At 42.4% G+C, this 22019-nt stretch overlaps 2 protein-coding genes across 6 annotated transcripts in view; one reads left to right on the top strand and one right to left on the bottom strand.

Moving 5' to 3' along the window:
* hiw (MYC binding protein highwire) overlaps nt 1–22019 on the bottom strand; it is a 165264-nt gene that overhangs the window by 14389 nt on the left and 128856 nt on the right. The gene's annotated exons all lie outside the window — the stretch shown is intronic.
* LOC124213144 (uncharacterized) lies at nt 1758–20494 on the top strand. Of its 5 annotated transcripts, XM_046614094.2 has the most exons (5): nt 10624–10937; nt 11066–11151; nt 16864–17283; nt 17580–17872; nt 17956–20494. In XM_046614094.2, the coding sequence occupies exons 2-5, from the start codon at nt 11128–11130 to the stop codon at nt 19661–19663; spliced, it is 2445 nt and encodes an 814-aa protein (XP_046470050.1). In that variant the 5' UTR covers nt 10624–10937; nt 11066–11127; the 3' UTR covers nt 19664–20494. The 5 variants fall into 5 exon arrangements, with proteins under 5 accessions (XP_046470051.1, XP_046470045.1, XP_046470050.1 ...); XM_046614095.2 differs by lacking the exons at nt 10624–10937; nt 11066–11151 and adding an exon at nt 1758–1897; XM_046614089.2 differs by lacking the exons at nt 10624–10937; nt 11066–11151 and adding an exon at nt 2459–3124.

Here is a 22019-nt window from a genome sequence, read left to right as displayed (position 1 = left end):
TAAAAGTAACATTATCACTGATTCCCAGATGGCACAAAGACTGATTACAAAGCACTGCGATTCAAGACTGCCGCGATAAACGCTTCGAAATCAAATTACAACGCATTCCATGACAACTCGGTAAACGGTTGATCGTGACATTTTTTAATTTCACGAACGATTTTTTTTTACGTTACTACGGCTCTTGAAAAGCTTTCGAAAAAGTTTTCGAATAGTTTTAATCAGTCGTCTTTTCCCTGTGATTTTTTAAATCCATCTTAAAAACATCGGAATTGATTTTTATGAAACTAGAAAAAAAAAAAAAAAAACATTTGGTTTCCAAAATGAAAAATTATCACACAACATTCAGAGTGGGACAGTGTTTATTACAATTTTTTTTTTTTTTTTTGTTTTTAAATCATCTCTTCTATTTTTTCATCGTTTTTTTCTATTTTTATACCTGTTAAAAATTTATTGATTATTTGTAAATCAAACGGTTTTTCTTTGGTTTCACAAAAATCCATTTGAATGTTTTTGAAATGATGGGGTAAAAACGAGTGATGAAAATAATTTGAAAATTATTTTTAAAGCTTTTCAGGAATTGTACCAATGCAGGAAAAATTCTTGATGAAATTAGTAAAAAATGTTATGGTCAACCGTTTACCGAATTGAAGTGAAATGCCGCACATATATATAAATATATATATATAAGCGTTTCAAAGAGACGTTTCATCCAGTATTTTTTCCAGCCAGACGTAATCGATCAACGCAGAGCGATAATCTCAAGTACCACTTAAGTAACACTCCGTAACTTTTACTATCGTACAATTTTCCATTTCGTCTTGGGGTAAAATTTAATTTCCAGCATCGAAGAAAATATGGTAAACACGTGCGCGCAGGGTGATCATATCGGAAACGGCTGCACAAAAGACCCTGGGATGGCAGGTGTCAGCTCTTTGCGGCGGAAATCCGTACACCAAATACAAAAAAAAAAACCCCCAAAAAAAAAAAATAAATAAAAAATAAAAAAATAAAATACAGGGAAACAAAGCCAATTTTCTTTCGAGATCGCCGAAACTAAAATCTGGCGAAAATTATTCGTAAATAATAAACGTTTTCAAATTACTTCCGCTTGAATGAATTTGAGGAAAACGACGCTTCGATGTAAAAAAATCACGTTTAAAAACAGGGTCTCGAGCATCTCGATCAGATGGCAAACACCTGTTGCTGTAAAGGCCACCGCCATTGACACCCCTCCCCGATCGGTGCTTCCAGGATGACTCGAGGGATGAAATTAGACGAGGAGATTTTCCGCGTGCAGTAAAATTACATAATCAAGGAAAAATCTGTAAAATTGTGCCGCTACACGAGCGTGATATATTTAAGTCTCAGCAATCGGTGGACGATTGTTTTCAAAAGAAAAAGGAAGAAGAAAAAAGAAAAAGAAAAAAAAGCAACATTGTGTCACGGTTAGCAAAACTTGTCAGAACCTGTACGACCAACCCATGAAAGCGATGCCAGCCTACAGAGGAGGAGGACCACGACGACGTGGAAAAGTGTAATTTACGTACACACACATGTAATACGCGTGTGTGCTTGGATACGGTGGCAATGGTCCGTTGCGCCCGGCGTTTCGTATCGTAGACGCGTTTTTGTGGGTGTAAAATAATACTTCGTATGTGTGTTGGCTGGTGTAACGGAGGAATAGCCGAAGGGCATGGTGGGGATAGAAACACGCTTGCAACTCGATTTCTCACCAGTTACAATCCGGCTATCGCGACGCGTGTTTCACCGATAGCCGAGCCGTGAGTTTTGAGAAAAGATCGCGGAATAAGCGTGATTTTTGTAGAAACGGAGGGGAAAAAAAATAAAAAAATTCAAGAAAGAAAAAAACAATTTCGCAACATCGCGGGTCGACGTCTGTTCAATTCATTTATTTTTAATTTCAACTTTCTTTTCATTCTTCTTTCAAATCTTTTCATCTTTTCACCGTAAAAGCATCATCATCGTCATCGTCGTCATCGTCGTCGTCATCGCTCGATATAAGCCTTATCCTGTATGCGATACAATTTACACGGCAGTGCGAAAGGTTATTTTGCCGATCGGTATAAAAATCGCGAATTGAAACACAGCCGCTGATATTGTTCGCCATGTGTTCCGACGACGATAATCTCGATTTATTTAATCGATGTATTTTATCAATTAACTGATCGTCGAGGAATGAGAGCGAGGATAAAAAAAAGAAAGAAAAATGTGAACAAAACCGAGGACTCGCAGGATTTTCACGTATCTGTATAATGAGAAGTTGTGCGTGTGGATTTGAATTGCCACAACGAGTAACGAAGAAATGAATCGATATTTTATGGAATTAAATATCATACACAATTAATACCGAGATGTGATGATAGTTTTGAAAAGAAATGTGTGTGAAAAGTTACGTCGCTGATTAAAAAAAAAAAAAAAAAAAAAAAAAAAAAAAAAAAAAAACGTAAACCGTCCGCTGAAATTTTTTTTTTTCTTCTTTTTTTTTTAAACTCGAATAAATCGTCCAAGTGTTTTATTTGTAATAATCGATTAACCAGCAATTAAGCGATGTGTGCGATTTGAAAACCACGACGTGAAGATTTTCTTATTTGAATGTGAAAAAAAAAAAAAAAAGCCCGAAGGAATCGAATTTAATAATAAAATGCTCGCAGTGATTACTGAAAAAGTGCGGAAAGAGGTGGAGAGCTATCGAACAAGTTCGACAGTTTGAGTGCCCGAAATATTTTGCATACCTGTGAGCGCGTGTGTGCGTGTGTGTGTGAAATAAAAATCAATCTATCAAACACACGTATCAGCCGCAGTGTAGTGAGTGCGGGTGTATTTCTCCTCCTTGTTCGGAATAATTTTTTCATCGTAAATCGTAAAAATGATCAGTGATGGAAGAAAATCTCTCTGTGCCTGTAATAATGATAATAATCGTGGAATAAAGTGGTTTCGTCGAATCGTCGCATTCGCGGTTATATTGTTCGTGATAAATAATCCAAAAAATGCCAATTGCCAAAACGCACCGCCTGTCGGAATATGCGCAATTGACGGCTGCAACTGCACCGTAGTTGTGAAAAAATGGATTAACGTGAAGTGCGTTTTCAGCAGCGACAAGGTGTGTCTTTTTGTTTTTCATTTTCATTTTCTTTACGTCTATTAGTCGTCTATCAATTCGCGACCCGCCATTGCGTACCTATTATTTTTGTTTAAACGTAAAATCCAGCCTGCACTACGTGACGTCATATTTTAAGAGCTATAAAGAGACGCGGTTCAACGACCCGTAATCGTCAATGTGCAACCCAATTACCTAATTATCCCTCAACGTTTTCCCCTCGCTTCTGCATACGTGTTAATAACAATTTGCAAAATCGCGTACGTATAAGTTATAAATAAACTGGAACTTACAAAAAAGCTTTCGCTGCTTTTATACAGTTTCAAACAACAAGCGGTGGCTGAAATTATACTTTGAATACCGGTAACCGAAAAATGTCACTCGTGTTCGTAGTTTTATTTATTTATTTGTTTTTTCATACGAATTTGAAAAACCAACGCGATTATCTGTACGGCGATAAATCGACTGGGAAATAAATACGATTTTCAAAGGTCTTTAAAAATCGATTTTTCATACGTTATTTCTCATCGATCGAACTCTTCTTGAAAAAAAAGAAAGTGGGATGAAAAAAATCCTTCCCAACAGTCTCTCATAGAATTTCATTCCCAGGGTCAAAACGAACCTGATATGTATATCGAAATTACATCGCGATATCAATACCAGTATAATTAGCATAGAAATTATTCTTAACACAAAAAGATCGAGTAATAAAATTCTGTGTCGGTTGGAGACCGAAAGTCAGGGCAGGGCTCAGGTGGGATTGGATAGCGGACGGACAGGTAGTTTATAACGTGCGTTCCACTTGCTGCATCAGGTTGCGCATCGATGATCACCGACTCGATTTTCCCGCGTATGATCACGGACGCAAAAGCAAAATCCGTTGAACCCCGAGAGTCCGGGCGTAGATATATCCTTGTGGCAAAAGACGACTCACCCGATATAAATAACGCGCAGAATAAGAGTCAGCATTTTATACCATGCACCGCCTTTCCCAAGCGTACAACTTATTCGTCTTGAAATCCACCAGATTGAAATTAGTAACGTTAACGTAGCGAATTGTTGAACAAAAGATTCACTGGTTTTGAAAATTTTTTAACGACTTTGACGGAGTTCAGTTTAGTAAAAATCTGAATTCGGACAATTATCCTGTAATTGCGCGATAACGATTATATTCGGAAAAATAAATCGTTACGTTAACGTTACGAATTAATCTCGTAAAAATCTTCCTCTCTCTTTCAATACATCTCGCGTCTTATTTGTATATACCAGGAATCAACGCGAATATCGCTGACACGTAGAGAGTGAAATTATAAAGTTTTACTAAAATTCACCTCATCGCAATAGGAGAAATTAAACAATCGGTATATTTAATGCTAAGAAGAACAGGTTTAAAAAAGTTGCCGACAATTATACATACGGGGGAAAGAAAAAGAAGGGATAAAAAGGAGCTGTTTCGGTTCTTGAGCAATGCTTGTTTTACTTATACACAGAGAAACTTTCACAAGGACGTGAAGGATTGAGAACTTGGAATGTATCTCCGTGGCACTGATCATTCCAATTTCGTACCGTCAACCAGATTCAATACAACTAAAGATCACAAATCTCGAATCATTATAATTAGGGCCTGGATTAATATGCAAGTATAGATTTTTTTTTTTAATTCTTTTTAAACGCAGTTACTATTTTCCACATTTTTTTTTTATCATTTTTAAATTTTTCAAGCCTACATTATACGGGCGTATTATCTAATTTTAAATACTTATTTATCCAGGCCCTGGTTAAAGAAGGCAATAAAGAAGAACAAAATTGGCGATATAAATATTTTGTATTTCCTGTTTCCACCGTATTTTTTCTTCCTACAAGCCTCGACGATCATTCACGGTGACGGCAGCGTGACGCCCTGATTATAATCTCTTTGGAAAATATGCAGCCGCGGCTTCAGCAAACGCAGGAACATCTCTCACGATAAATCTTTCCATATTTCATCCACCGTAGGTATACGGTTAGCAGTGATACGTGCATGAGATTCTTAAACGGGATGCATTTTGAATGAAGAGTGCATCCAGGATCTAAACACCGGTGGACTTACAGGCGTGTGCTTCGGAGTTGTGTAAACGAAGATTTAAAAACCAATCGAACCCTCGTCATTTTATTATCTCCAATTTCGTATCCGCAAATCGCGCAAATACGAAGTTAGTAACGTTAACGTAACGAATAATCGTGGAATAAATCTTTGTACAATTTTATTTTTACTGATTTTCAAGGAATTGGCTTTTCAGAATACATAAACACTTTCTTATTTGTCATAATTTACTAGCTAAATTTCAGACAATCCTGAGGATACGAAGTAAGGATTAACGTTGCTAACTTCAGTCTCGTCAAACTTCGCGATTTCCGAAACTTTTTCTGACTTCGTATAATTATTATTGTCGTTTATTCGCATCACTCTATTAATGATACAGTAAAACGTCGCAAAATCGACGCGCGGTTCAGTGACTTAATACTTCCGGTTCACAGTTATAATACAACCGAGACTTCCTAATCAAATCCTATAGTCAATGATTCAGTGATTCGACGCAACGCAACCCGCACGTAGTCTCTGGATCTGCGTTCACACGTCGACGGATCATCCGTCCATTTAAATATCGACGTAATATACATTATACAAGCTTCAAACTTATCGTTTACAGTGCAATTTTCAATGAAAAATAACAATTACGGAGTGAATTTTTATCCGCGTGAAAAATGTCTCCGTCGACTTGTTGTCACTTGCTGTCGTACAATTTGAAGAAAGCCCCACGCCTAGGCATGTAACATAAATTTCGTATGTATACCTCATGGCCTGCACGCAACGTTCGGTGTTGTTAGACAGCCAGGTTCTTCCGCCGAATAAAACAACTTCCGGTCAAAGGGGTCAGCTCGTTAAAAGATGCCGTTCCGAATTTCTTAATGTATCTTCACCGCCACGTTGAAATAAAGTTTCCTTCGCTTGTCGGTGAATTATTAAGTAAATAATTTCAATGTTATCCGAGGATAAAATTATCTTCAAGAAAACAGAAAGTATTCTTTAAATCTGAATAAGGAGTGAAAGACGACGCGATACGCAGGACGCTGGGAATCTCGGGTTGGTATAGGTGTAGTAACGAGTTATTGTCGCATGGTCGGGGCTCATTCAGTAACTTATTTGGTCTCATTGAGCCGAGGGATTGTTTCAAAAGCTCGTGTGTGCGATTGTGTAGGCAAGAACGATCGAGAGCTTCAGAGTCAATTTATTCACAATAGATTCTTTCAACGAGACTTGAATGAGTCTCGAGCCGACGACGAGGCTCTGCCCGTTCATTGGAGAGGAGGGACAGTCGTCTGGGACATGCGGGTTATGTTATACCAGTGTGAATAGTTGGTGCATTTGTGTCGGAGCTCGAGTGTCCGTTCAACGAGAGTTTCTTCGAGCCTTTGGAGGTCGCGACGACGATAGAGGAGAGAGAGAGAGAGAGAAATAAAGAGAGAGAAACGAGGCCGAAAGTTATTTACCACATATCACACCACTCGAGAGCAAAGAAAGGGAGACTGAGAAAGAGAAAGAGAAAGAGAGAGAGAGAAAGGAACGCGTTTCCAGGGTCCGTTCGAACGACCGGCTTTCGGCTAAGCCGACCGACAATTGTCTCTCGGAGAAAGAGATAAAATCGAAACTTTGATACTCTGGACTCGAGACTGGCTACCGCTTGGATACGGAATGATTGTTTCTCGTGTGTACAGCAAAGCCCGACTGAAATCCCTGGTTTGAGTTGAGCGAGATAAGCTCGATTTATTATCAATCGGCGACTCCGCTCTTCCGGGATAAAAAAAAAAAAAAGGACAAAAGTAGAAGAGAGAAGGGGACTAAAGTTGGTCCATTCGGTGACTGCTTCATCTCCGTTCTTCTTCTTCTTTTTCTTCTTCTAGTACTCCTTCATTCGCGACTGGTTCATGTCACCAATTACCGAACCGAAATTGAGGCAATTAATTTACATCATAAGTACCCATCGTATCTCCACGCTTTCTCCTATACTATAATACGAAATGGTTACAATGAGGATGAAGTCAGTAACGTTACTCTAACAATCCATGTTTAGGAGAACTCGTTACTTCGGACCTTTAGAATCGACATCTGAAACTTGATAAACTATGATGATAAAAGACAAAATATAATCATTATTTTGAAAGCCGACTACTGGAAAGTCATTCGGAAACTGCACGGTAATGATTTGTTCCCTGACGTTCGTTACATTAACGTTACTAACTTCAACCTCGTACGGTAGTTACATGGATCTTGGGGAGTGGTACTAGACACTAAATATAAACGTATCGATTTCGTACATCGATACTACGCAGAAAACGCTGGATCAAAGTCGAATATCAAATCCCTCTTGGTGTAAGATTCAAAGTAGGTACACAGTTTTACACGTGTCCAACTGTAATTGATATTGCCTTTCACTCTGTCCTGCGACTACATTTGTCGTTTACCACGAGCTCGGCGAAGCTGGTGGATTATTATGGTCAACCAGTGGCAGAGCACTTAACGAATTGCATGCTATCTGTACGTTGTATTCTAATTAACTAAATTACCGACTGACCTCTCGCGAGTTGACCCGCCACACTGGGTTCAAATGTTGAAACATCATGTGCTCTCTCTCTCTCTCTCTCTCTCTTTGACTTCGGCTAGAGCTGCGAGCAGACTAGTTAGACGGTCACACGCGGCTCTCTCGCCCCTAAATTCCGAACAAACTTCCGTCAGAATTAGACCATACCCTGGAAATTCCTTCACGTAGTCGCACAATGCATAATGAATATGGAAATTTAATTCACTGAGGGGCGATCGGAGCGTTAGGCGTTTTTGTTGTTCCGAGTACACACTTGAACACCGGAAGTAATATAGCTAAATGCACCCGAGAAGAGAGAGAGAGAGAGAGAGAGAGGGAGGTATAAAATTGTCTCAGAGTCTCAAACGAGAGATTCGACGTTATAGGTATCCTCCTTAATTCGCTGGAGTTTAAGCAGACGAAGACGAGGATCACGTTCAATGGTCCTTAAATGTAATAAAGACTCGGTTTTATGTTTGCCGGTATAAAGCAGCGCCCACATCATCCTCGTCTTGGGATACAATAACCAAATGACCTTGTCAAGTGTCAAAGGTCAATAGAGGGTAGATTCATTCCGTGTGTATTCGTAGACCAAGACGGAAACGCTGCCACGTCGCGTTAAGTTTATCGCGTTTGACGAGAAAGCAAACCCCCGGCATTTCCAGTGGAGATAAAATTTTTCAACAGGAAAGGACGAGAGTCGCGATAGCGGTTGGATCATACGCATCCTATGATTGTGAAACAATACCAGCAAACGAAAACCGATCAAAGTCCGTTAAACCGTTATTGTATAAATTGAAAACCGTTTTTTTCTTTCTTGACCCCCCAAGCAAATGTCGTAGATAATCTTCTGGGAAGTCGTTTCAGCCTCTGTATTAAAGATGAAATACAGGGTTGATCAGTTGAACGACCGAGTCTCGACGATGCGTTTCGTTCCCGTTACGGAAACGATAGAAACGAGAATAAGTCGAAGGCTGCTGTATGATGCGGCTGCTTGGTTGCCTCTACGACTATCTGGCTGGCTGACTGCTATTACCCATATTTGTTCAAGTGCCAGCTGGAGCAAAACTCCTCGACGACGCAAACGACAGTGTGGCAGTTGTGCCTTTGCCTAGAATTTTACGTAACGTATACCTACCTACCTACCAACGCGTACGTTATACTGATATATACGATAAATTGATCGGGCATTCACCTCAACTCTCGAGCGATCGCCATGCACCTTCTTCTTCTTCTATCGATCAATTCCTCCCAGTTCTCGTTCTTCTATGGTCTCGCGTATTATACTGTGTGTAAAGTAGCCTTCGACGAACACCATGTTCCCACCGACGATTCTCAACGCTCGCGAACTATCTCATTGTCGGAGAGAAAGGTGTGCCCGATAGTAAAATACGAGTTACAGCATTATTTCCCGTCCATGTGGTGTTCGGTAAAAGTGAATATAGAAAGATGAATCACAAACTAATCCTCGGTTAGGATTTAAAAAAACAGTGCCATTATACATTAAGCTGAGAAGCCATACAGGAGCCAAGAGTAATTGCTTCCACTATAGATGGATTGACAGGTTATAGATAACCGGGCTTCGGACCCATTTCCTCCTCAGATTATTACAACAACTGATGGTCGTTTTCAGCGATGGTCATGACTAAAAAATCGTTGTCTTACTCCGCACGTTTGGCGTTCAACTATATCAGCGACTAATCTTCATTACGTTTCAGGTTTGGAGGTTATGCGCCGATAAGTTGGCTTCCAAAGTGCGTGTACAGTGTACGAAGACCTGGCAACGTTACGTTCGTATTTTTTGTGCACTGGGTCAGGACCAGCTCATCAAACTCTGGCGGAGGGGGGCAGAGAGAGAGAGAAAGAGAGAGAAGGAAAAACAGACGGAGACACTGAGAGGAACGGCCTTTCGAGCAACGATGTGTCCTCGGACGTGCTTCGTGCAAGAATACGCGCCATTTATGCGTGTAACGCGAGATAAGAGGGCCGAGTAAATAAGACACAAGTCGAGGCAGAAAAGCTGATTATGAGAAACCAGAATCGCTGGCTCAGGCTAATGGCGCAGGTTTACAGAGCTGGCAAATATGTTTAAATAGATACTTATAGGTCATTGTCTATACGCGTATCTCAATCGCACCACTCTCGGTTTGACTCGTCCGCGATAAAAACTTGATGACACGCGCATGTATATTTACACGCGCATTCCAGAAATTCTTCTACAGAAAACAGAATTATTTCAAAACAATTTCATTTCAGCTGCTATGCGACGCAATTTCTGAAGTGAAACAACTTTTCAAATAAAGGATAAAGTGTGACGCAACGGGATTTCCACAATGGCGGGAGAAAAGCCGGGTTGGAGCCAGTCATTCCATATTCGATTACTCCGTTCGCGATAACTGTGCGATGAAAATCGTCACAGAGAACGATGTACGTCGAATACAAGACAAGCGCTTAATGCAGCCATTGTTCGAATTGATCATAGAAATAGTGTCAAGTGTCAACCTGTAGGTATAAAGTTTATTGCCACACAAGTATTAATTTCGAGCAAAGAACGTAGCATCGCGTTGCCTGTTCTTGCGGGTCCAGTTGTAACTTCGAGTCAGGTTCTCGTGGCTTGACTCCACGATCTAGAGAACACCGAAGGGAATGAGTTTTGGTATCGCAGGCGTGATTTCTTCTTCTTTTTACGTATCTCCACACGTTTCTACCTCTTCTTGTTTCATCTTGAAGATATACATACGTGCATACGCAGATAGATGTACACACGTCTGAAGTGTAGGAACTAGAACGACCAGATACTATTTTTAAACCCCAACGTTGTAGTCTAGTAGGCGCATTTCTTCTACTACTGGTATAATAATATTAACCGAGGGGATAGTCGAACGTCCGCGTTCATTCGTTGGTGTTCGGTAGTTCCTTCCAAGTCCCTCCCAATTTAAAAGCTATCTGGAGAAGGTTTTAAATACGTAATGCGATTCCGGTAGCCATTTTTCGTTCCCATCCCCCCTCTGATGTCAGACAGACGCACCGAGTGAACTAAGACTAGGTGGCGGCATGTGACCCAGTTCAATGTAACGTGCATACTACACATACATGTCGCAACCTTCGCCAGCTGGTAAGCAAGTTCTTCAACAACTCACCGTGTAGCAGCTCCATGAGATATCCTTCATACGTAATGGGTGATTACGGGTGACCGCGTAAGTTCAGCCAAACCAATGTGTTCGGTTCACATATATGCGAGAAACCTCTCGTGGCCACGTCAGTCTGGGCAGCACTTTTTCCCTTCCATATATTTAATCTCGTCTTACTTGACTTCTTCCGCCAGGTCGAGTCAGGCCAGACGGATGAATTCTCCGCGACACGCAACAGCCTTTGTAGACAGGGATCATGACGGACCCCCGTAGAGAGAAGGTGAATTCTTGGGGGAAGAAGCCCTCGGCCTTCGTGGTAGCGGCTCAAGTGTAAAGAGGAAATATTATAATCCCTTGAATCGAGGGTGGTCGTCGAGCAGCTCGTGTAAGACGGGAATGGAAGAAATTCTTCTCCATTGTGATTCAAATTATTCGTTCGCGAGTATGAAATTTCTAGACACTTGTTCTAATACGATTTGGACTAGGCATCTTTCGACAAACAGTAAAAGAACCCTGACGGCTAATATTGGACGAGTTGTGAGAAAAGGTGACCTTGGCTGAAGGTCTGCAGCGTTAGACGTTTGTTGAACATATTCCAAGAGCAAACTGGCGTGTGATTATTTGTTGTACATTCATAACCGCTAGTCGCTGTTACGTTGGCTTCAGTTCCACGTAGCGTCCCTTCATCCACCTACGAAATATGACCATAATCTGGTTAATGTCTGTATTTTAACAGCCCTAGATTAGGCACCGCTTCATTGTGTAGCTTCTCGTCCACGTGGAGACTCCTTAAGCTACACGCAAACCGTACTGGAAGTAAAATTAAAGTGATGTTCTATTTTGTTTCTTTGGTTTACTCTGCTCAGTTTATGACTCGTTTCGAAGCAGATAAGGCGATGCCGTAAAATGTGACGATCAATTTACTTCAGTGAAACGAAAAATGGACAAGGAAAACAATAAAATTGACTGTTCTCTCCGGTATTGTACTCGGTATCACTATAGACGGTGCTACTTGAGAAAAACAGACTCACTGCTGAAATCAGCTGTACTGATAATGTGCAGTCTTTGAAAAACATTGAATAATGGAATTGAAACTGGATGTGGCACGATTGTTTGGTTTTCATTCGAAATCCTGGCTTCCAATAGATGCTTTCGTAAGTCAAGTTTAATTTTCTCTGTTTTGTACAATTGCCAAAGCTGACGAAGACACTTTAACAACCGGTGAACGAAGAGAAGAAAATCTATTCTATCCTCTACGTAAAACAAACTATTGCCGAGCTTCGATTGGCGGAAAAAATGTCTGCTTCGTTAGAAACTACAAGATAAGTATCGAATATCAGACGTTGTGAGTGGCAGCTAAATTACGCCGGTCATTCGACGCCTCGGTAATTTTCAAAGACTACGAGGCGCGTCAAGAATTATCCCGTTGACCAAGAGCCATGTACAAACAGCATTCGCGATGGACGTGTGCCAAGATAGAGAGAGAGACCAAAAGATTCGAGTAGATTTCACGGTCAGAACAAGATTTTCCCGCATCTATTATCCCGAGTAGTTTTTGAGAGTCGGTACTAGTCAGGACGGATCTTTGCGCGAAAAGATTTAGCGTTCCAGAGGTGTGCTTTTCGCTAAATTTGGTCCATGGGGTGGAGGGTTAATGCCGGTCGTTGCCGAACGAACGAAGGAACGAAGGAAGGAAGCAAGCAAGCAAAGACAGAAGGGATGAGGAGGCTTCTCTCCCTTCCCAAGGAATACATACTCCATATACTCGTTACTTATGCTCTCGTCGCGTGAGTCGCTCTCGCTCTTCTTTGTGTGTTGACACAGAAATAGCTGAGGGTAACTTTTAGCTGGCAAAACGTCCAACTGACTCACGCCACGTGACGTTTTCCGTTAGTCACGGCGTAACTGCAGTACGTCCATGGACCTCGGCGGCGTTAAAGGAACACTTTTACTATCCACTCTCTCTCGCTCTTGGTTCTCTCTTGGTTCCCTCTCCGGAGAAGAGTAGGTGGGCAGGCATGTATCCCTCCGAAAAAAATGAATGAACTTAAATTTAGACCAAGCGTCGACCTGCCGCCGATGAAAATACCTCGAAGAAATCTTTAGACCTTTGACCGTTCCTTGGTGCCGATCAACGAAGTGGCTTAGCTATCTCTCCAGGAAAATTCTCCACGCAAATGAGACTGTTTATTTTGACGTTGACCGGTACTTGGAAGCGGGCAGCGTTTCAAGGTGATCTTGTAGTGCGGTTTCAACTGTCAGCCATAAATTACGTTGCCATAGTTCGTATATACGTTCAGAGTACACAGCAGAAGAATATACACTCGGGCATAACGTGTACCGGCTTGCGTAATGGATTGTTCGAGTGTCAACAGAGCGAGTAAACACTCGTTGTGCTCGTACTCATCTTATCGCAGATTTCTTTATTTGAACTTTTCTGAATTTAGTCATGTGAGTTGAGTAGGTCGTACATGCCACGACTTAATACTTCGAGGTTGAATTACGTCGCGAATACACTTCTACTCCGCTGCTTCGTCAAAAGCTTTTCCTGTGCGGTGAATCGAATACACTGCCAATGCGAGTAGAGTATCGGGGGTTTTACAATTGGAAGGGTAACGATTCATTTATTGATCATCCACGTCTAAGAATCCAGGTTCAGGGAAATATAAAGCGATGTCGTTATGCCCAAGGGGTGGTAAAAAGCGAGCTCGACAAATCACGGATAAACTTGGTTGAAAATAAACCGATTAATTACCCTCTTCTCCCACCTCACTGTGACACAAGAGGCTGTCTCTGCGTTTCTGAGTCTGTCACGTGGGTTCACTGTTACGTTGAACGCACGCGGTGGTAAAAATAGACACGAAAGGCGATAACGTCTACCGTTAGATTTTTCGGTCGGGCGGAGGGAGTCATCGCGGCATTTTAAATTCCGCAAAACTTTGGAATTCACTAGAGGTACCGGTGAAGAAGAAACAGAGAAGAAACTCGTCTCGAGTCAGTACCGTAAAAGAAAAGCAAAACCCTCCCTCGTACTTATGCTTTCAACTTTCTTCCGCCTACTTTTTACGACCCTGAATAGCTTTTATTCGAGATCAGTAAATGCGATAAAAGTTTCTTGACGTTTGTTGAAAACGCGGTATAATCTCAGTTCCTTCCACGTACCTAATCCCACTAATTGGTAAAGAAACTACCATAGCTGTGGTGGAGTCCCAAATAAATTCTGATCGAAAGTCGAACAGGTCCGAAGAATTGAAAATATAAATGCTCGGTACCAGGACCAACAACGCGGCAACGAGTTTCGTTAAAGTCAAGATCGTTGTCATCGTATTTTCAGATCGATCAGGACAAAGTCCGCAGCGTTCGCAAAGACTCGAGATACGGAGAGTGGTAGAGCTCGGAAATGAACTCATACATGTTTCAAAGACCTAGCCACGTTTCAGATCATGACCTCAGAGCCAACGCATAATGGAAGAGTAGCCTTCGGCATTCGGGAAGAATACACTACCCTGACAAGTCCTGTTGGATTATACGGCTTTGTCACACTCTGGATTCGGGAACTAAGCAGGAAATGTTTGATACGGGTAGACCGATTGCTATCTTTCAAGTCGGCTCGTGTAGCTTTATGCCTAAGCTAATATCCTGACGCTTCCTATATTCCATTCCGTTCCATTCCATTCCATTCCATTCCATTATCGGAATTAGCCGCACGTCATCGCGATAGCGCTTTGGCGTTTGTTCGGTCAAAGGCTACTGTATCGTCGCGTGGCGTTGGGCGGTTTCCTTTTTTCATTAACTGTATGTAGAAAATCTTCTCCGTTTTCATCACGATTGCCGTGAAATTGTAACGATTTATCCACTACTTTGCAGCAGCAGGATCTTAATACGAATAACCGACAACATCCGCGCCAGTTTCTTCTTCTTGTTTTCCTCGAGAGAAAGTTATGACGTGCACGTTTTGATTATTGTGATAATGGATTTCCAAGTCACCCTCTAAACGTCTCGAAGCCTCGTTTCCCCTCCTTCTGTTTATTTCAAGAAAAAAAAGCACGAGAGCTAAACCGCTACCATACCCATGCTACAGCAGTTATTCGTTTAATTTTAGTCAATTCCATGTAGTTTTAAATGGCAGTTGTTTCACCTACTAGCACACTTACAAATGCTCCGCCATACGAATCTTTACATCATAACCGTGAACATTATCACTTATACTATACCTATATTGTATATGTGAATCATAGATATTACGAGCTAATTGTTCGTCAGAATGTAGTGGAAATAAACAGGTTTTCCAAACTGTATGCCGTGTCAGAGCGTGATAAGAAAGTAATCATGTACATTGTCTCGTATATGTTGTACGTGTGAATCATAGAGAATGAGTTGATTATGTTCGTCGGACTGTAGTGGAAATAACTAGGTTTTCTAAACCGTGAAATAGGGCAAAATAGACGGTAGCTGCACCGCAGGCACGTAACCTTGGAGGTGAACAATGAATTACGCACAGCTACACAAAGAACTAATTATACGACCAGTGATGCTAAATTGGGTAACAGCGAAACACGCGTGTTCGACAAGATTTCGCCAGAGAGCCAAATTCCGGACAGCTTGTAGACTTTGGGTTTCGACTTGCAGGCAGAAAATTCGGAGGATGTTAAACTCGTGTCTGTGCGAAGGGATTGACAATGCACAAGGAAGTAGAAAAATAATTGTGAAAAGTTTAATGAGACTCTTAAACGAATGAATTAAGGACGAATGAATAAAGCAATCAATCATTCGGCTAATTAATTATAGTTCAGTGCTCTTCGTACAAACGGAGGAAAAAAGGTAGAAAAAATAAAATGAACTGAATTGAAGGTTCCGAGAGTGAAATTCCTCGACGTCTCAGACTGGAATATAGCGACTGTTATTATTAACCTGTCCCTTTCAGTCTTGAGCCTTGGCTAGCCTGTCGCCATCTTAGTTAAAACAGGAAGCTCGATGGATTTTTATTTTCATTTTTCACAAGTAAAACGTCGCCTCTACGTTCACTTCTTCTTCACCCAGCGCACAAATATATCCTATATGAGCATCTGTCGGGTTATAGGTACAGTATGGTTGCTCTGACTGGTAAACAGAGCGCAGAAGAAAAAGGATTGCAGGTATACTTTATCCCCGTTCAATCGATTAACCTTTAGCCGGCACGTTTATCTGATATAACATTGCTGGCACCTTGGAGTCGTTGAAAACCCCAACCGAAAATTGCTTGCTGTAACGAAGCAATTCAATATTATTACTTGAATTTTTCTTTTTTTGTTGGTATACACTTAAGCGTCTTTTACAAGATAAACAAGGTCGCAACAATAATTATTAATTTCAATTGACCCCAAGGTTATCAGCAATATTATACCAGATAATAAAAGAGACGGCTAAAGGTTAAAAACTCTTAGGTCACGAAGAACCCCAAGGTGCCAGCTAAAGGTTAAAAACGCTACGACTCTATAAAAGAAATGCTTCCAATGATCTTCAGCAACGTTGTTATGTCTAATCCTGGGCATAACAGCCACCCCCGACCATTCTGCACGCGGTGCATAAGCTCTATATTTCTGAGCGTTTCCGTTTATAAACTCGGCTCCAAATAGAGTTACTCAGGCACATTTGCATAAATGTCGGCTCATCAGCATAAGTGGTGCCAACAAAACGTGAAAAAACAGGTTAACCTGCACGGATATGCATTCTCTGCGTAGGCTTTGAGGACAAAGCTTTTTAGACCACTTTTGTTAGCCATAATTGTTTAAACCACGAAGTCTTTCCTGCTACGTTTCAGTGTTCAAAAGTCTTTTAATGAAAATGAATTCGACGATAGCAATGATTGAGCGATTATGAAAGTCCCACTACTGTGGGTGAACACAGAAAGTGGGTGAATAAAACCACCATTGATGTTGATGAAATTTCACCAGCACGAACAATTTTAACGTTTGTATCAACAAAACATGAAACTACGGTTTCGTTGTTTCAGGATGTGGAGCTGGTGGAAGGTTCGGTGCCGGAGGAAGCGATCGAAGTGGAAATATCCCGGTGTCGAGAGCTGAAGATACAAGCAGGTGCATTTATGGGAGGTGTTCAACTGCGTAGAGTGCACGTCTCGGGGGTTTCCAACGTGGTAGCGAAGAGCCAGGCGTTCAATAATTTAAGCGCCCCGAACACTCTGTTCGAGGTATCGGAGTGCGACACGGTACTGCTGGAGAGTCACGCGTTCAAGAACTCGCTGAAACCACTGAGTGTCTCTATAGCTCGGTGCAAAACCGTAAAGATAAAGCCAAACGTTTTTTTATGGCTGCTGAAGATCACCATCAAGGATGTCCTCGACTTGGAGCTGTCCACCAACGCCTTCAAGTTCGACACGCCTCAGCCAGGACGTCATGGACCGGCGACCCAGGTCAGTCACGATCTCCTCTCTCATGATTGTCATCGTTTTATTTTTGACTGTAATTAGAAGCCGAGGTTGAGCCAGGTCAGATTGTGATCCCCGATGTTGAAAGAAAAAGGAAAACGGCTACCTTCTAAAAATTTCACTCGTTGACAGACAAACGCACACGGCCATGTGATAATGGCTCGGGATACGGATCTTTTACTTTATTTTCAACCGCGGTGTTAACCCTCCATCTTATTCACCGTGCAAAGATTTAACCGGTTCAAGATGTTGATGACCAAGTGTTTTTCCTCTCCTTCCAGATATTGTTCCAGAGTGTAAAAATAGACGAGTTACCAACGATGGCGTTTCCCTCGACAGTCATGGAGGTGCGCATGGACAATCTCGAGACATCGGTGATTCGCAAGGACACGTTTAGCGCGATGAAGATACTGAAAGTGGCGATAAGCAACGCTACTATCGGGACAATCGAGTCGGGTGCTTTTAACGGTCGAACTCTCATCGACAATCTAGAATTCGTCGACGTGAGCGTTGCGCAAATAAAAACCGGTGCGCTTCTGGCACCAGTCACAAATTTCACAATTCAATACTCAAGGTAAGAGGACCGTTCGTTTCCTATCGAAGCGTCTGTGACAAAATCATCACGATCCAAATCTAAACCAACCATTGAATTTTCAGAGTGAATGACATGGAGACAGGTGCCATAAACGTGGTCGCGGCAACGGTGACTCTGAACAACAACGAGTTTCAGGAAATCGCGCACCGGGCGATATCGCTCAACCAATGGAACCACATAGCGATCCACCAGAACCTATTCCGGAGTATTCAGAACGAATCGATATCGGTGAAGATGTCAGAGAACGTTAAAACGCAGACTGAGTTCCTGTTCACCGAGAACCACATAGTGACAGCGGAACCTGGTTCTCTGAGGTTCGCGGCACAGACTCAGAGTCTTCGCCGAACGACGATAAGCGGTAACTACTTTGCAGAGCCGTGCAGCTGCAATCTTGAAAAATGGATGAAAAATCTAGCCGGAACAAACGGTTCCGTGGTAGCGGTGATGGCCTCGAGCTACTGCGAGATAGACGAGGTTCTAGGTCGGTGCTTCAAGGTGCCGCAGGGCCGGCTGTTGATGAGCAACTTCACGAGCATAATATGCGCGGCGAGAGTGCACCACATAAGCTGCAAGGACCCTGCTACGAAGCCTGAGCCTAGCGTAAGTCCGCCGAACGTCGGTCCGCACGGTTACCCAAAGCCGAAGGGTTATTTCGACGTTGAAATGAGCGACCCCAAGCAGCTGGAACGAGAGAAACGGATAATAGTGATGATATGCTCGGCAGCTGGTCTCTGCGTGATGGCGGTGCTGGTGATGTTCGGTCTGTTCTACGTCCGGCGGCGAGGCGTCTGTCCGAAGTTGACGTCGGGTCCTTTCTCCGGTCTGGCCTCGTGGATGTCGCCGAGCAACGGAATGGCCGCTGCAACATCGGCGAGGTCGATATCTCGGATGAGCGTTAACGAGTACGCGGGTCTGCGGCCGGAAGCTAGAGTCCTGGCCGTGGAAACGGCGCCTGATGACCAAGCCGAGGACGCCTACGCATACACGGAGAACAAGGCGACCCAAACACTGCCCGAAGAACTGACAGAGGATTACCTCAGGGAGCTCAGGGAGCGACTCAACGATCCGGATGACTACAGCGAGGCCAGAGACATGATCGAGCACCTCTACGACCTGATCAAGGTCGAGGAGAGTTGCAACAACAACAACAACGACAACCGCGAGACTCCGGCGGTCTACCACGACCTTGTAGTCAGACCCCGGGCTCGCGGCTCGGCCTTGAGGCCCTCGACGAGCGTCGGCACGCGAGTTCCGTCCCTGGACAAGCTTCTCCCGACCCCCGTGGGGCCTCGGTCCCAAATCGTGGAGTACGCCGAGCCTCGGGACAGTAAATTGAGCGACCAGAATCACCTCTACGCCGAGCTTCTGGGCGACGAAACGGTACCCAGTACGAGCCGACTGTCCCAACCAGTTTTGGCTGGACTTGTCGGTCGGGCCCAGCAGCCTCTGCCGCCGGAAATTGGTGGTACCGGAAACGAGGGGCAGAAGACCGGCTTCAGGGATCCCGCCAAGAGCCAGACTCGACCTCTGAGCTTCCTCAAGGCCCTCGGCGAGAGCATTCTCGGCACGTCGTCGAAGAGTCCCCAGAAAAGGCCCGCGGCTCCGTTGCTCTGCGAGTACGCCGAACCCTCGGACGCGGCGGCTCACCTTTACTCGGAACTCTCGGAGCCGAATACTCACACGAACTCGAGGCCATCTAGTAAAATGGCCAACAGACCTTTGCCAACGAAGCCTGGTGATACGGAGACAACGCCGATCACCATTTCGTAAAACTTCCGTCAACCATAAATTAATCTGTGATATACATATATATCGATCGTTATTATTTAATATATACGTATCATAACAAGAGGAAGACTTCAATATCATTACTATTAGCGTATTACGTATTTATAGGTACAACGTATCTCATATATGTTCGACTATCACTTATCGTTATTATTATTAATATTATTATTATATGATTTTGCGTCTCTACTCAAGTTCTTTGAAAATATTCATAGCTGATCTGTAAATATTACGTTGCGTGTATCACGGCTCGGTAAATAGATGAGTAAGACTCAAATTGTGGTCTCGTTTGGATTGGTCGAATTTCGAAATTCGAAAAAATATACAGTGAGCATGAACTTTATGCGTGGAGATGAAACAACGAGGTGTTAAAAAATTGATTTATTTAAGGTTTAAGTTTGTATGACAATTACTTTTTCCCTCGTATGATATTGTAGACTGTAGGAATATTTGGGAAAATTGTAAAGAAACCAACGAATCGTGATGGTTATTAAATAATTGTTGAGAACGGCGGCAGCGTGTCGTTTTATTCAATTACCGGTCCGCGTGTCTCTGGTTAAAGTCACATGTGAAGAGATCGGACTCGTGCGTTTTAGAGTGTACAGTATTATGCCGCACGTGCTTGCACGTGAGTTATTTCGACGCTGGCTAGCTGAAAATATCACGATTCACGGGTGAGACACGATCGAGGGTAAGACGCGAAATGCCCTCTGGAAGGAAGCGTAAAATATGCCTGAATTTCGAATACGTTGTTTACTTTTTTCTTTTCAAAAAAAAAAAAAAAAGAAACTTGATCGCATTTTTAACAAGGAACTGAGTAGAATACCGTAAAATGCAATTAGTAATAATAGTTTTGAAAAGTTCGTTTTTGAAATGAATGCGAGACCGCCATTGTTGCTGTAATTCCGACGTAATGTAGATAAATTATTCACTATTAATATACGGTAAAATATAAATATAAATATATCTACATATATAGATATAATGTATGCGAAATGAGTATCTGTGTTGTTTGATATCACTTTGTGACTGCGTATAAAACATGGCGTGTGCAAAGCAACAAAGGATGTGTAGCGGAAACGCGTATATCGTGGGAGTGAATACTTTTTATATAATTCAATTAATAGCGTATACGATGACTGTAATATATATATATATATATATATATGCGTATGTGTAATTGTACCAACGTGTAATAATCGATAAATTTGCTTCTTCAAGTATTAAAGTGAAATATAAAAATTTCCCAATTTTTCAAACGAAATGTTCAAGGTGTAATACAACCCTATTTCATTTTTGTTCAATCAAATTCTATCTGTATTTAAAAATAGGCATAACACGCCCCTTTACACCGTATAAAAAACTAATTCCGGCAGTGCTGCAAAGAGGAATTCCGAATCCGTCGTACTTCGATAGAATTATTTGTACAACACGTGTACTCGGAAAGATTTTCACCGCCCTGCGAGAGATCCGTTTTTAGAAAATATTGTTTGCTTGTTCATCTAGGGTCGGGCGAGGGTCGCCGAAAAATTCCCCCGCCGCCTCTATCCTAATTCGTTAACCAAGTTCCGGTTTGTAAAAGAGCTCAAAGAACACGACCCGAGTCAACGTGTTTCCATTGTTCTGGGTCGGGTGCGAGTGACGTCTGTGTTTACCTTCAAGTTTTTTCCATTTCCCGTCGTATATAATCATCGGTCGGGCCTAAGTCTCGCGGTGATTGCAAAACACCGCGATACCGCGGTAATTCAACGATAAGTGGGGAAAAAATTCGACCTTAAAACTCGAGTTGAAAGGGTCCGGTGTAACGGAACAACGAGAGAGTCTAGAGAGTTGTTCGTTATAAGGAACAGCTGCGACCCAGACCTCAGTTTCTTCGCCTCCTTGCACCGCACTCTCTCGATTTGCTCGCATCGCATTCTTCACCAAATAGCTCACACGAAGACCTCTGCAAGCCACCGACTCTCGCAGCTAACTGCACCCAAGATCAAGAATATCTCAACGACTTTCTCCCGAACCCGCTTTGACGTTCGTTCGATGTTTGAATCGGCGGTTAAAGTCCAAAAATCGAAAAGCTCCCCCCTCCAACCTCGCGTGGTGCTTTCAAAAAACAATTGAATCCGATGGAACGTTTAGTCTCGGATAGTTGAAGACAGTTTGAGTCGTAATTGCGGTAATTAGCGGGTAATTCGTGACTAAACCGAATCCGGTGAGCAAACTATAAGAATGTTAGCACTGGTACGTGACAAGACGTTTTCCCGCTTCTCAGATCGCACAATCTGTTTCTACGCATCTGGCATTATTCACTCTGAATGATGCGGTTCTTACCGTGCAGCGTAAG

Source organism: Neodiprion pinetum, chromosome 2 (assembly GCF_021155775.2).
Source record: "Neodiprion pinetum isolate iyNeoPine1 chromosome 2, iyNeoPine1.2, whole genome shotgun sequence".
NCBI lineage: Eukaryota > Metazoa > Arthropoda > Insecta > Hymenoptera > Diprionidae > Neodiprion > Neodiprion pinetum.
The sequence above is the reverse complement of the archived record's forward strand: the minus strand, read 5'-3'. Positions and strand labels throughout refer to the sequence as shown.

Excerpts from the sequence above, each read along its gene's own strand:
- LOC124213144 (XM_046614089.2), top strand. The coding sequence starts at position 2,891 with ATGATCAGTGATGGAAGAAAATCTCTCTGTGCCTGTAATAATGATAAT. Across the intron at positions 3,125-16,863 it reads GCGTTTTCAGCAGCGACAAG|GATGTGGAGCTGGTGGAAGG; the intron begins GTGTGTCTTTTT and ends TCGTTGTTTCAG. Across the intron at positions 17,873-17,955 it reads TTCACAATTCAATACTCAAG|AGTGAATGACATGGAGACAG; the intron begins GTAAGAGGACCG and ends TTGAATTTTCAG.